The sequence below is a fragment of the Periophthalmus magnuspinnatus genome, chromosome 21 (assembly GCF_009829125.3).
Source record: "Periophthalmus magnuspinnatus isolate fPerMag1 chromosome 21, fPerMag1.2.pri, whole genome shotgun sequence".
NCBI lineage: Eukaryota > Metazoa > Chordata > Actinopteri > Gobiiformes > Gobiidae > Periophthalmus > Periophthalmus magnuspinnatus.
In genome coordinates this window covers 20,586,103-20,600,244 of record NC_047146.1, presented here as the reverse complement: position 1 = coordinate 20,600,244, position 14,142 = coordinate 20,586,103, and the positions used below count along the sequence as shown (strand labels likewise).

The 14,142-nt window shown below is 36.3% G+C and overlaps 1 protein-coding gene across 1 annotated transcript in view; it reads left to right on the top strand.

Moving 5' to 3' along the window:
* Positions 1 to 1,872: 1,872 nt before the first annotated feature.
* Positions 1,873 to 14,142, top strand: part of ints6 (integrator complex subunit 6) — a 26,286-nt gene continuing 14,016 nt past the window's right edge. Inside the window, exons 1-5 of the mRNA XM_055230789.1 lie at positions 1,873 to 2,318; positions 2,431 to 2,508; positions 3,442 to 3,591; positions 12,555 to 12,644; positions 13,977 to 14,142. Of these exons, the coding sequence (XP_055086764.1) occupies positions 2,208 to 2,318; positions 2,431 to 2,508; positions 3,442 to 3,591; positions 12,555 to 12,644; positions 13,977 to 14,142 (595 nt within the window). The 5' untranslated portion in view covers positions 1,873 to 2,207. The remainder of the gene's footprint in view (positions 2,319 to 2,430; positions 2,509 to 3,441; positions 3,592 to 12,554; positions 12,645 to 13,976) is intronic.

Below are 14,142 nucleotides of genomic sequence, written 5' to 3'. Positions count from 1 at the left end.
AGGCGGTCAGCTGACAGCACACACCGCCCCTACCTGTCACAGAGGAGCGCTGTCACAATAAAACTTCCTGTTTGGCCGAAAAAGATGAACAATGGATAAATAAAGTTCTTTAACATCCTTTTTCCACTTTATTGAATTGTTTACATATATTATTTATATATAATTATGCGAGTTTGTGAAAGTTTAAAAGCATTTGCTGAAGATATTTTTTTTAGACCCTTCCAAAATAAAGGTGTGTACATCCGCTTATGTACATTTCAGAATAAAAATAACGTGTGTTTCTTCTTTACTTACTATTAACTTTACTTTTATATGGGATACTTCACTTTTGATACATGTACAATATGACCCTATTTCTTGCCAAAATATAATAATAATAATAATAATAATAATAATAATAATAATAATAATAATAATAATAATAATTATTATTATTATTATTATTATTATTATTATTATTATTATTATTATTATTATTATTATTATTATTGATTTTTTTGCCATACCATAAAGCAGGACCTTATCCTGGTATATACTGAAGATGATAAATAAAATATGATATACAATTATTATTTACATTAAACTCCTTATATCAGTTAATTACACAATTACTACATAGACTAGCTGTTCTTTGTTTTATATATAGTAAAACAGACGGTACTGTAGACACCAGATTTCACAATGTGGAGTTACCGAATTCAGAGTATAGTGACTCTCTTCCAGTACACTCTATTATGATAAATGTTTTGCACACTTTTGTAATTATATAAATGAATGATAATCTTTTTATAACGCTTATTGAACTTTCTATCATATGGTTATAATACGGTGAATGTCCAATGTTTAAAAAACAAAGCCTGTCATATGCCAACGATTTTAACAGAATACTGAGTGAGATTATTTTATTGTGAAAATCTCTAGACTTATAAAGGAAAGTGGTGCAGTTTGCGCTTGCTGTCGTTGCTCCAAAAGAAGTCTCTCAAAGAAACATCAGACAAAAGACAGTACTCCTCTGCACTGTCAACAGCTCTGCATGGATCCTTCATAATTTTTTACGGAAGTCATCATATTTTCCATTGAGTAATTATGGAAATAGGACTAAATAATCGCTGGTTTTGTGCTTTTATTGTACAAATCTGTTCTGATGGTGTGAGAGTTGTTGAAGAGCCGTGTGATTGTCAAGGGTATTATGCTCTGGTTGATGCCGGGCCTCGTGTTGTATGTGCGGCTCTTAACCCTCAGAGGAGTCCTTGGATGGGCCGGAGAAAGTGTCGAGCCGCGGGGCACGAGCGCATGTCCCCGCAGCGAATACTCAACAAAACCTGTTTACCTCATGTCTCGCATTAATGGACATCTTGGCCTATTTACATTAAGTGCCATATATAAATGTTTATATAGGAGTATAGTCGCCCATAGAATATCAGTTAAATAAGTGGGCTTAATTACACCCACATAAACAGTTTTAGAGGATATATGTGATCACAGCTATTCTTCAAGGACTGTCTTTCACAGGAGCCCACGCCCGAGCACACATTGAACACTGATTATGTAATCACTTCCCACCTAAACCTACAGACTGTGTACATGATATATCTGCTCCTACATCTGTCTCTGAGCCGTAAACATAAAGCGTGGCCTGATTTTCGCTGTTTTTAACACTTAATGCTGTAAAGAGTATTTTCCTTGCATTCCTCTCAGGAAGACCGCGCATGCGCATCAGGCTCTGGGCTTTTGCCTTATTTGGATATGGTAATGAAGGGCTCAACGCAGCCAATGAGCATTGAGCATTTCTCCACGTGACTGCCAAAGCCCGCTCTGGGGGCGGAGCCCGCGGCGGGTCCGGGTTTAAAAGCTCCGCACAAGCAGCGCGCAGTCAGTGCAGGCAGAGCAGGACACTCTGTGGGGGAACTTTGTTACTATGAAACTTAGAAATATTTACTATATAGTGTTAAACTTATCAATACCCCTCGCAAATCAATAACCTGCCCCCGGGGTTGGAGTTTTTTAGTTTAGTTTGCCTGGAAAGGGCCTCTAAACTCACTATTCTTACACTTTTTTGAAAGAATGTGTGAGACAGACAGTTAGCCAGCTAGCCGCTAGCTAGCTAGTTGAGAGGTGATACAGGCGGTAGGGAGAACAAAAGATTTTTTGCGTTTTGGCCGGTTGTACTGACACCAAGTCCATGCAGAACGTGTCATACCATCACAATGCCCGTTTTACTTTTTCTGATAGACACGTCCGCTTCAATGAACCAGCGCACCCATCTGGGCACTACCTATCTGGACATAGCAAAAGGCGCTGTTGAGACTTTTATGAAGGTACTGTAACCCGGGACACTTTGTATGGGGAGATCCCGAGCGGGTCTGCGGGTTAGGGTCTTCTCTGTCAGAGCTGATCTATCCATAACCGTGAACAACTCTGTTTCCACAGCTCAGAGGCAGAGATCCGGCGAGCCGCGGGGACCGGTATATGTTGGTAAATTTTGAAGAGGTTCCGTTCGGGATTAAGGTAGAGTTTGCTTTCGGGATATGTCCAGCTTTACATAGCGCAGATTGCTAAAGTCCGTCCCAGAGCTCCGCCACGTTGTGATAGCTACATCAATTGTGCAAAGAAAATCTTCAGGAGGAGCTTTCATACCCCTTTTAAAACATGGCCGACATTTTGTTTCAATGTGTGCAGCAAGGAACTCTGGGTGTTATTTATACAGCGAGGTGATATGGGGGGCGGGCTGGGGTGACAGACTAGCCTACTTTAGTTGTTTGGACTCCAATTTCCACTCTATTATCGGAACACAATGACACTTTGACAGCTTATATTATACGACCCTATGTTTATAACAGTGGCAGTCTGTTAGATGCCATAATATTTGGTCAAGGGGGTCTATAAATGCTTAGGATAATAACTTATTTCCCCATACTAAGTACTTGTAAGTGTACATTCAATTCTGTAAAGTAGACTGTAGCAAGCACTCAGGATATTATTTTATTTTTTTATTTACTATGCTATTATTAGTGAATTTGAGCACACATAAACATTTACAATTATGATTTTACAATTAATTTCAAAGTGGCATCACATCGTAAGTGACGTTAATTAAAACAAACAATCCATGCAAATTAATACAATATTTAATCATTATACACTTATATTCTATTCTAATTTATAGAAAAATATGATGCCATACCATCAACATAGACATTGGCAAACTTTGTATTCAATTCTTGAGGGAAATTACTTGGCTACAGTAGTGCAATAAAAACATGGTACATTGAAACCTATAAAAAGCAAATAGAATAGTGATGAAATATGAATAAAATGCTGTATAAAATGTAGTGTATCCCTAGTTTTATAAATGCTATCTATTTTGTAATATGTCTCATTTGATTACGCTACTAATTTATGATTTTACAAATATTTGAATTGCATATTATTTATTTTCAGGCCGGTTGGAAGGAGAGTCACGCAACTTTTATGACAGAATTGAGGAATCTTCAGGCAAATGGACTCACTACTATTGGCCATTCACTGAGGACGTCTTTTGATTTACTCAATCTCAATAGATTAGTGACTGGAATAGACAACTATGGACAGGTACGTAGCCCCAACACAAATGAAGATGTAGGCTAATAATATAAATGTGCTGTTATAAAGTCCACAATGCCCCCATTCAAAAACGGCCCCCATCCCAGATCCTACCCACCTGTCCACTGTCCAAGCACCACCCGCATACTGTGGCCCACATGCAAGACACAAGCATAAACAACAAATAGGAACATATGATAAAAGTAGCTTTAAAAGGGGTCTTGTCTATGAATAAGATGGGAGAAATTTCAAATTGAGAGGCTACAAATTTATGTACAGTGCTTATTATGGCCCTCGTGTGAGAGACTAGCAATAAGCAACAAATTGGAATGCATAAGTAGCTTTAAAACAGGTTTCGACCATAAAATGGGAGAACCTTCAATTTTCCAGTATGAGATTAGGAAAATAATAAAAATAAAGCCAACACACAAGGTAAATAAGGATTCAAAATTAGACCTTAAAACTAAAAATGTAACTAGAATACTATAATAGATTGGTTAAAATTAAGATATTCAATAGGGGACAATAATGATCATAAATTAACAGATTAAGAACAGTAAAAACTAAAGCTACAAACATATGAACAATGAGTGACTAGACAATAAATGGCAGGTATATTGAAGTCTACTGAAAAGGGTGTACTTCATATAGTAAGTGATAACTTATAGATTCCCGTGCAGTAGACAACTAGCTTAATTACTGATGTTTCTGATATTGAAATTGACACATATAAATCCAATATCAAAGTGGCTATTACTCACAAAAAAAAGTAAAATGTAGGAAAGTACTATAAATTATGATACATAATAGTTGTCAGATCTGACTACAAAATCAACCGTCTGAAATTATTACTTTTCCTTAACATAGCAATTACACAAGTTATTTATTTTATTAAATAGACACCAACAGACTTTTTTTTTTTTTTTTAAGTAATCGTACCAACTTTCTTTGGTGAGTGCTCAGTTCTAAGTCAACACTGTATCACAAATGTTTAACAAGAGGTAGTATTTTGTTATTTTTTATTACAGTTTGTGACCATATAGCAGACATTACCCAGAATATGAACTTTTTTTCCATCCATTTTTGATCGCTGATTTAATTCAACATTTACACAAAAGTTTAGATGAGGGCACGGTCACAGTGTCCACATTAGTTTGTAAGTATCTTGTTTAATATGGACAGCGCAATCAATATTAGCTTCTTAGGAATTTTGCAAAGATATAATTAACAATAAAAACTTGATACAATTTGTCAAGTGCATTAATAATAGCGCTGTAGTTAAACGTATCTCTGTTATCTCTGTAGTTTACATAGGATAATGGCTATATGTCAAAGTTCAGAACCTAGTGAAGATAACCTGTTTTTCCAAATCTGAACTAATTTAAATCCACAAGTAAATATTTGAGACATGTGTTTCACATTTCTGTCTGCCTTACGTTTAGGGCAGTGCAATTAATCAAATATTGAGATTATCGATCGAGATTCTAATGGTCAATGATCAGCTTGGGTGTTTTTAATGGAGAGGTGTACAGTCAGTCCTGTCCTTAAAAGCATGTGGTTTGGAGCAAACTTCAGAGGAGGAAGATATTTGACTTGAAAGTAATTTGTATCAATGACACAAATGAAAATAAAATTTAAAAAAATAGGATTGAATGTAAAATTGTGATTGTTTTCCTACTTGCATTGAAATTTGCCCAATCCATGTATGTGTCCTCTTCTGATGGGATGTTGTTACTTACCAGTCATCAGTTTATTTTGTAGGTTTATACGTTTTGGTTGGAAAAATATAAATTTCTTGGTTAATGTGTTATTACTGCAAAACATGGCCACTTTCATATTTATTGATACCACTTTATCTTTTTAAATGGAAAGGGATGGCTCATCTCAAGTTGATGTATTAACTGTAGGAAAATACCCTGCTTGTCATTTAAATTTAGGTATCATTTCTGAAGTAAATTGTATAAACGATATTAATGCCTCAGGATTACATTACACTTTTACACAGAGAAACAGTGGCTGATCAGTCCACAGTGTTCAGATGATTGTTGAGTCCATTAGGGTGGGGTTGCAATATTAACCACAACCAAATCAAAATTGCAGTTTGAAAAGACGCAATTGGCAAATTGCAAAGTGTGTCATAATTTCCTCCATAAACGTTGAAATATCCTTTCTAACATGTTCTGAAATGTGATTCTTGTATTTGTCAGTTCATATTTCAATCTTTTTGTAAATTCCCCTGGACACATTTAAAATGTGAACTTTGAACAGAATCCTATTATTTAAAAAGAAAAAATGTAAGATTTTCTCCAAATAATTGATCTCTAAAGTAAGGTATCAGTATAAAATTGCAAAGCTGCAATCAAAAAAAGTTGCTCAGATAATAATAGTAGCTTCCATATTCTGTAGTGATGTTTATGGACTTGGTTTCTGAGGTTTAAGTTGACATATTTCGTTCACCTGTGGTTAGACAAAGGGAGAATCGCTGCGTGGGAATTATCATTGTCCCAGAGTGTTTCTCTGTACACTGAGAAAAACTGCAGGTTGCCAAGCATTTGAGACGGCTCTCCCCAAGGAAACCAAGATGGGTATGGACTGGAGCAAGAAAGGGAGGGGGGAGAGATAGAGTGAAGGGAGAGGAGAAAGAAAGGGGAAATAGTGTGAAGGAGAGGGTAAGAGAAAAGGGAATAGCGAGAGAGTAAAGGGTTGGGAGGAAGGAGACGGCGAGAAAAGGGAGAAGGAGGAAGTAGCTGGAAAGAGGAGGTAGGTGGAGGGAGAAAAAACAATAGCGTTAAGGAGAGAGACAAAGGGATGAGAGGGACGGAAATTAAGTGAATAGAGGGAAGAAGAGACAGGAAAAAGGGGGTGTGAAGGAGAGGACATGAGGGGGAGAGTAGAGAAAGATGATTAGAGAGTAAGGTCATGGGAGGAGGGAGAGAATATAGGTAGATGTAGCTGGATGAAGCAAGATGGTGTCAAAGAGAGGGAAAGAGAATGAGAGATGAGCTAACTGAATGCTTGTATAATATTTTTTGTTAGAAAGGATTAGAACAGAGTACTTATTATAGTGTATTAGTTTTGGTAATTTTCCTGCCATCTAGAGGAGAATATCAACATTACATCTGTCTTTCACACACTTTGACTGAAGATGGTGCTGTGGATTTGTTCAGCTGAAGTTAGCAAATATAGACCTGTATTTGTGCAAAAAGGGACAAAGTTTTAATGTAAGTGAGTAGTGGATATATGTAGTAGGGTGATTAGATTGGCAGTTTATGTTGTAATGAACTGTTCAAAGTTCACATTGTAAATATGTCCAGAAGAACTGACAAACTAATACAAGAATCACATTTCAGTACATGTTTGTACAGATCTAAGGCCCTAAACACACGTCAGCATTTACATGTGTAAGCTCGTGAAACCACAGCCGCGCATCAACGTGAAGACGGCCACACCGGCAACTCAATGGGAAAACAAATCAGACTGGACTCTGTGTGTTTAGCTACTTGTAGCAGGTCTACATTGAAAATGACTAGCTGAATAGGCTTGTATTTGGCATCTACAGTCTGGCCACACCAAACGCGAGGATTTTCAAAGTAAATTTGAAAGCACAAATTGACATTTTGGAACCTGGGATCCTTCAAATTATATACTGCCCCAGGAAGATGTGTTGATGGTAACTGCACAAATACAACAACAGATGCATGCTTTCTATGTATTTTGATGGGGGTATGCGCCCTATACTCCTGTAGAGCATAAAACATAGGTGGGATTCTAAAATATACGTGTAAAACACGTGCTGTTTTTATGCTTGCATAGGGCGAAACACATGTGCAGACTTAGGCTTAAAGTACAGTGTGTTACAGTGTACAAGATATTTTGTTTTTTGTGGAGGAAATTATGGTACTACCAAAATGGCAACCTTTGCAATTTGCTAATTGCACCCATTCAAAGGGAGATTTCGTTTAAATTGTGATTAATATTGCAGCCTTACTAGCCACGTCTGATTGGGTGGATATAGTTTTGCCTTGATGACCATAGTTAATAATAGTTTTGCACACAGGTTAAAGCTTCTGCTGATGATTACAATTACTGGAATATATACGTAATTATAAACTGGTTCACTGCTTCACCATTTGTCTTTTAAATATATAGTTTGTTGTATTCTACTCATATTAGTCATATTCTTAAAGTGCATGTGACAGGCTTTGATTTGGTGGAATAGTACCTGTAGTAAATATTCATCATAGTTTTACAAGGGGCAGTTTGTGGGAAAAAAGCTGAAAAATACAGGAAGTAGTGAGTTGTAAAACAGAATCCCTCTACCTGTTATCAACAGGGAAAGCCACCAAAATGCAGACAATTGATGAACAAGGAAGGCATTTGTGAAGGTTTAAACATTTATTTTTATTAGGCTAATTATAACTATTGTGCAGTTTAGATGTATGCCTGGCCCTTGCTAACATTATGGGTGCTGGGTAACAGTTATGCTTCTATGTATGTCATATCTGCTGCTCATGTCCAACCCAGAAGTTATAAATGTTAACAAAATTAAAAAAAAATGTATTGTAAAAAATTTTAAATATAATGTTTAGTATGTTTTAGTGAAATGAGTAGTCTAACCTGTCATTACATTTGAGTAATCCAGCATTCAAAGTGCACATCATTGATTGCGAGGGAGTCGTACTTTGAAAATGCCATCAAAGCTGAAATGGCCCCTTCCTTTATTGAAATCGCTTGGTTATATTTAGTTTTGTATGTGATGGTTGTCCTCTCTTCTTTCAATGGTAATTGCTTATTTGCAGGTAACGTGATATTGCTGCCTCTGACAGTTTGCTCATCTTTATGGTGTTAAATGACACTAACAGTTTTATTGAAACTAAAGTCAGGAGTTCATGCAAGTTCAAGTTCTTTTCCAGGTTCTCATGTACCAAAGACCAAATGGCATAGGGTTTCTTCTAGGGATACTACTAATTATTATTTTGAGGAGTCTGATGTCTTTTTTATTTATTTTTTGGTTAAATTTAGCTGTAGCCATGTAATGTGCAGTTGAAAGAAATCTCAAGGTTTCAACCATTAGTATAATGTTTGTTATGAAAAAAATGTGGAAAAATATGTAATTATTTTGTTGAATAAACATTCAGGATGCATATTTTAAACACATCTTGGAGCACTGGTCAGCTTGGAGGTTTTTAATGGAGAGGTCTAAAACCAATCCTCTGTCAGTAAAAGCATGTGGTTTGGAGCACAGTTCAGAGTTTGGAAGAAGAAATGTGACTATTTTGTGTTAAATGACAATTATAATAGTGTTCACGGTTTCTATTCGGGAAATATATTTTGAATCATGATTATTTGAATATAACCTGACAAAATGAATACAAATCGTAAATTAATATTAATCATCATCGGTATTGGTTATATTTGATTCAGTTACAATTAATCTCTTCTGCAATTTTAATGGACGCAATTACCAAATCAGAAAGGCTGCATAATTTACCATAATTTTGCTCTGCAAACAACAAAATACCCTGTCTAATTCTGCATAAGAATTGTAGTGTAGATCTGCACAAACATGTTCTGAAATGTGATTCTGGTATTCATTTGTCAGTTCATATTTCAGTCTTTGTCAATTCTTCTGGACATGACCTGGATGTGAACTTTGAACAGAATCCTATTAAAAGATAAATTGCAAATCTACACACTATCGCAATGCTTGTCAGAAACATCACAATTAGATATTTTCCCAAAACCTACCTAAAACTAGGCTTTTCCCTTCCTATTCAACCCAGCCTTACACCAAAATCCACTCTCCACATTATCTCCTGGCCTGAGAGAATCCCGGGGGCCTTGTACATTCAGATAAATGCGCTGTGCTCTGGTTTCATTTTATGGTGTGGACTGCTGATGTCATTAAATATAGTGGAGACTGACAGAACAGAGCTACAGCCCAGGCTAATGCACTCAGCCATTGTACGAGACAGGAGCAGGGCACAGCTCAGCACGGCATGTTTTAATATGGGTTTTCTAGGACTAACAGATTAATCATAATTGAATAAAAAACATAATTTGATTGGTTGCAATTTGGTGTAAATCTGTCTCTATTAATTACATGTAAAGTCATGTAGCATCTAGTTTGTAATCGTGCCTAGTCGACTATTGAAATGATCATAATCGTATTTTGATCATCATATATGCAGACTCATACAGAACATTAAAATGCATGTCAAAAGACCTTTTTAAAACAGACCTTGACTATTTGATGAAAATTAAATGAAAAAAAAATCTATAACGAATAGATGAACAATTTTAATGACATCTTTCAGCAATACTACACTGTATTTGTAAATGGCTTCTGTCACCAAATGTCAACCTTTTATTTGGTTAAAAATGTATTTAAAAATCTCTATACTTTGACTAGACAACTGGAAAAATAATCAATGACCAGTCGACTGCAAAAAATAATCTTTAGTATCATGACAACACTAGAGGTAACTGAAAATTAAATGTGTTTAAACTATCTGGCTACTTAAGAATAGATTCGATACTCCATACCGATTCTAAAACTAAGAGAATAGAATATATGACACTAGTTTTAGTTTTGATGAGTTTGACTCTGAATACTTTTGACAACCCTAGTTGCAGCTCTACTTGTTTGCATGTTAGAGCTGAATAATTAACTGAAATCACAAATCACAAAGACTATTATTATTATTGAAGTGGATATAATGTCCTAGACAGTAAGGTATTCACTGTGTGCATCGGGTCTTACAGCTATAAAACCTGCTAACTGTAGTTTAGACCTTTACAAACATGTTCTGAAGTGTGATTCTTGTGTTAATTTAACAGTTCATATTTAAGTATACTCTGAAATGATAACACTCTAATGTTTCAAATGTGGACTGAATCTTTCTTTTTAAATTTTGTATCTAATGCAATACTTATTTTAGAAATTGTGTGGCTTTGCTGGTTGTTTTGAAGGAGATGTCCAAAGTACAGTTTTAAATACATTTTAATTCAATATAGTGAAGGGACTAACATGGCATCAGGAGAGATGGGAAAGAGATGGGAAACATTCACCATATTAAGCCTGCCTCTGTAGGTTTATTATTGCTTTCCTATTTTGGTGCTATTTATTGTCCTCTCCAGTGGGTCTTGTTCTAACACCCACTCACTTAAAATAGAGATCCCAGTTTATCCACAAATGTTGCCTCTACTTTTTTGCTTGCAGCTAACTTGTAACCCTATTTAATATTTGAGGGGCAAAAATTGTGAAAAAATAGGTAGGCACGTTTTAGGTTTATAAAAAATGTAATATAGTGGGAAAAAGCGAAACCTCGAGAATAAACGGTGAAGAAGAGATCCATGGACTAAACAAGGATGCACCGATCCAGCTTTTTCAGCTCCGATACTGTAGCTTTAACTATCTGCTGGTACTTGATATTTACTGAAACAGATGCACATACTGAAAACAGCATTTATTTCCTTAAAACAAAATAAAACTGATCCAAATGTGTTGCTGTTATTTGTCTCAAGTAACTACAGAATAATAAATCAAGAAAAGTTCAAACATTGAGACTTTCTGGACTAACTACGACTAGCAATTATTGTCTTATTACATCAATTTATTGGCCCAACCAGGATATTGTCAGGACAGGGACAAATTGATCTGGACATAGTTTGAATAAATGTTACCTGAGTCATATTTTACATAATCGTTCATGGCTCTGAGTCATATAACACTTACCAGCCTTCTGTCATTAGCTTTATAGTCTTCATTGGTCTGAGTCACTCTACATTTTGTGGATGGGACTAACTTTTTAACCTTCTTTTGCTATTGCTTTGGGTAATACATCTCTGTTTTGCACCTTTGCATCAAACATGGCAAATGTTGCCGTTCAGTAGCAGGGATGCATGTTTTTTGATGTTTTTGAATCTAGAGCAACCGGCAATGTCCGATGAGCCAATAATTTGCCTGTGTGATTGACAGGTGGATTATTCAATCAGGGACACGCATGGTCTGCCTGCAGCAAAAAATATGCCTGCTTACGATGAAAAAAGAAAGAAAAAATATCACAGGGGACTGAAAAACATTGCTGATTTCTGTGGAAACATTTAGTAAACTGTTAATGTGAGGCAAGAGAAAATGCGGGTGACCAATGAGCTTCTTTGTTTCACATGCATCACTGAAATAAACAACTCTGTTATGTTAATGCTGTACTAAAGTACCATGGAGTTTTAAGGCCGATAGGCGATATGAGTCTTCGCTTCCTGTCTGGGTTCAATGTAAGTCCAGAGCAGGACCTTTCTGTGTGGGTTTTGTGAAAGCACCAGTTTTCCCCTAAACATTATTAATCCTACAGTCGTCTCTGCTGCTCAGTGACCCTCTGCTCTTAATAAGAACGTGGTCTAATAATGGATGACTTAAATGGACAGTATAAATCTCCCTTTAGAGACACTGCACTTGTGGGTCTCAGGCTATTTTAACATGCGCTTGTACAATTAATACGTTTTCTCATTTCGCTGCTACCAATTTTGTTAGAGGTCAAAACGGCTAATGTTGGGAGTGGAGATGTCTAGACAATTCTGCTGATAATCGCAATTAAATGGTGACCTCTATAATGACAAGAACTAAAAGTAAAAATTGTTGTGAAATTTAGAGGCAAAAAAGTCATTTAATTTCAGTCTTCAAAAAAGTTAACCAAAAAGTGTAAAGTGCTTTTATAGCGGACTGTTACATTTGATGAACTTAAGTTTGATTTGATGAAGCAGCATTCAGGAATTTGCTGAATTTTGGGTTTTGCACTTATATCCACCGTTTTATGGATAGTAGTCACCACGTAGCTGGTTGGCCTCCCTGATGCTCTTAACATTTGAATTTTTTAAAATGTCTAGGGGGAAAATAAATGGAAAATGTACTTCCAGAACCAGAGCGGGTGGCCAGTTTTGAGCTCCATTCATAATTGTTTTGTTTTTTGTAGGGAAGAAATCCATTTTTCCTTGAACCTGCCATCATCATCGCCATCACCGACGGCAACAAGCTGACAAGCACCGGAGGAGTCCAAGATGAGGTCAGACATGTTTTTATATCTAATTAATATCTGTCAAAAACTATTGATATTTTTAAGATTTAGTTTACAGTGGTGTTGTCACATTCCAGTATTTCGATACTCAGGAAAAGGCAACTCAATGATGATTAAAACCCTTCTTGTTTATTACTTAAAGAAACTACAGTTTCTTTAATCACAACTGAACCCGGGTTGCCAGTGCCTTAGCCTGTAAATAGTATATGAACAGTCCATGCATCATGTGAAAACTCAGAACCTCCAGAATTCACCCACTGAGCTGCAGAGGCTGCACTAGCACTGTTTAATGATTGGCTGCAGGTGCTGGAGTTTAAATGTTGACGATTCAGATCAGAGAGGCATTTTAGGTTTAAATAGGCTTGGATTTCAGCGTTGGAACTGACAACCCATATGAAAGACTCATGTGTCTAATTGAATATCACAATATATTGATTTTGGGCACACCCTCGTTAGCAGATTTTAAAAATCACCATTAAGACAAAAGGGACATTGAGTTTTCTACAGTCGTGAAGTTGGATAAGGAATAAGGTTATATCAGCAGAGACTTGGGAGTTCATTCCTCATTATATCTTATGCTGCGAGTTTCTTTTTAAAGTCTATATCAATATTTGACTGAGTCTTAAATTAAAAAGAGCCAACATAAGTGTGTCCCTGTCACATTTTGTAGTCTTGTATTAATCAAGTCTCTCTTTAAAAATGTATCATCAAAGTAGAGACTGGAGGCAGCTCATTAATAAAATATGATTCATTTTAAAATGTGTAAATTGGCAAGTTAAAGTGTCTAACCTTGCTAATCAGCTAGGGTGAGGTATGACTAGAAAAAATCTTTTACTCTAAAGGTGCAGTATGTAACTTTTCTGGTGAACTCTTGTCTCCAGGGAGATTGTTTTGGAATGTTCCACAATATGGCATCTATCTTGCAGTAATTGAATTATGGGTAGTTCTATTGCTCAAAAAACCTTCAGATCACTATTGCAATGATGTGAAATAATAATCTACTGATTCCTTCAAATCTAGAGCAAAAGATAGTCGATAATTCTGATGATATTTTTGGTCCGATATGTAGGACCAATTTCAATAACAAAATATGCAATTTAAATTTATTGTAAACTCAACTATAGCCCTTTTTTAACCTCAAAGCTTTGGGGGCAGTTTAATCACGGCTCTCAAAGGGTTAGTCATTCTGCAATTATTTCTTTGCACTCGAATGTTCGAATAAAGCTTTGCATGTATTTTTAGGCAAGAGGTCGGCTAAAACAAAATCAGCCTGTGTTGGAGACTTAAAAAATCAGTTTTTAACTGTTTCTTGGTCCACAGCTGCACTTGCCCCTGACCACTCCTCTGCCTGGGTCGGAGCTGACCAAAGAACCTTTCCGATGGGACCAGCGTCTGTTCGCTCTGGTGCTCAGAATCCCCGGGGTGTCGTCTGTGGAGCCGGAGCCTTTGGGTGGAGTTCCCTCTGACGATTCACCCATCACCCCCA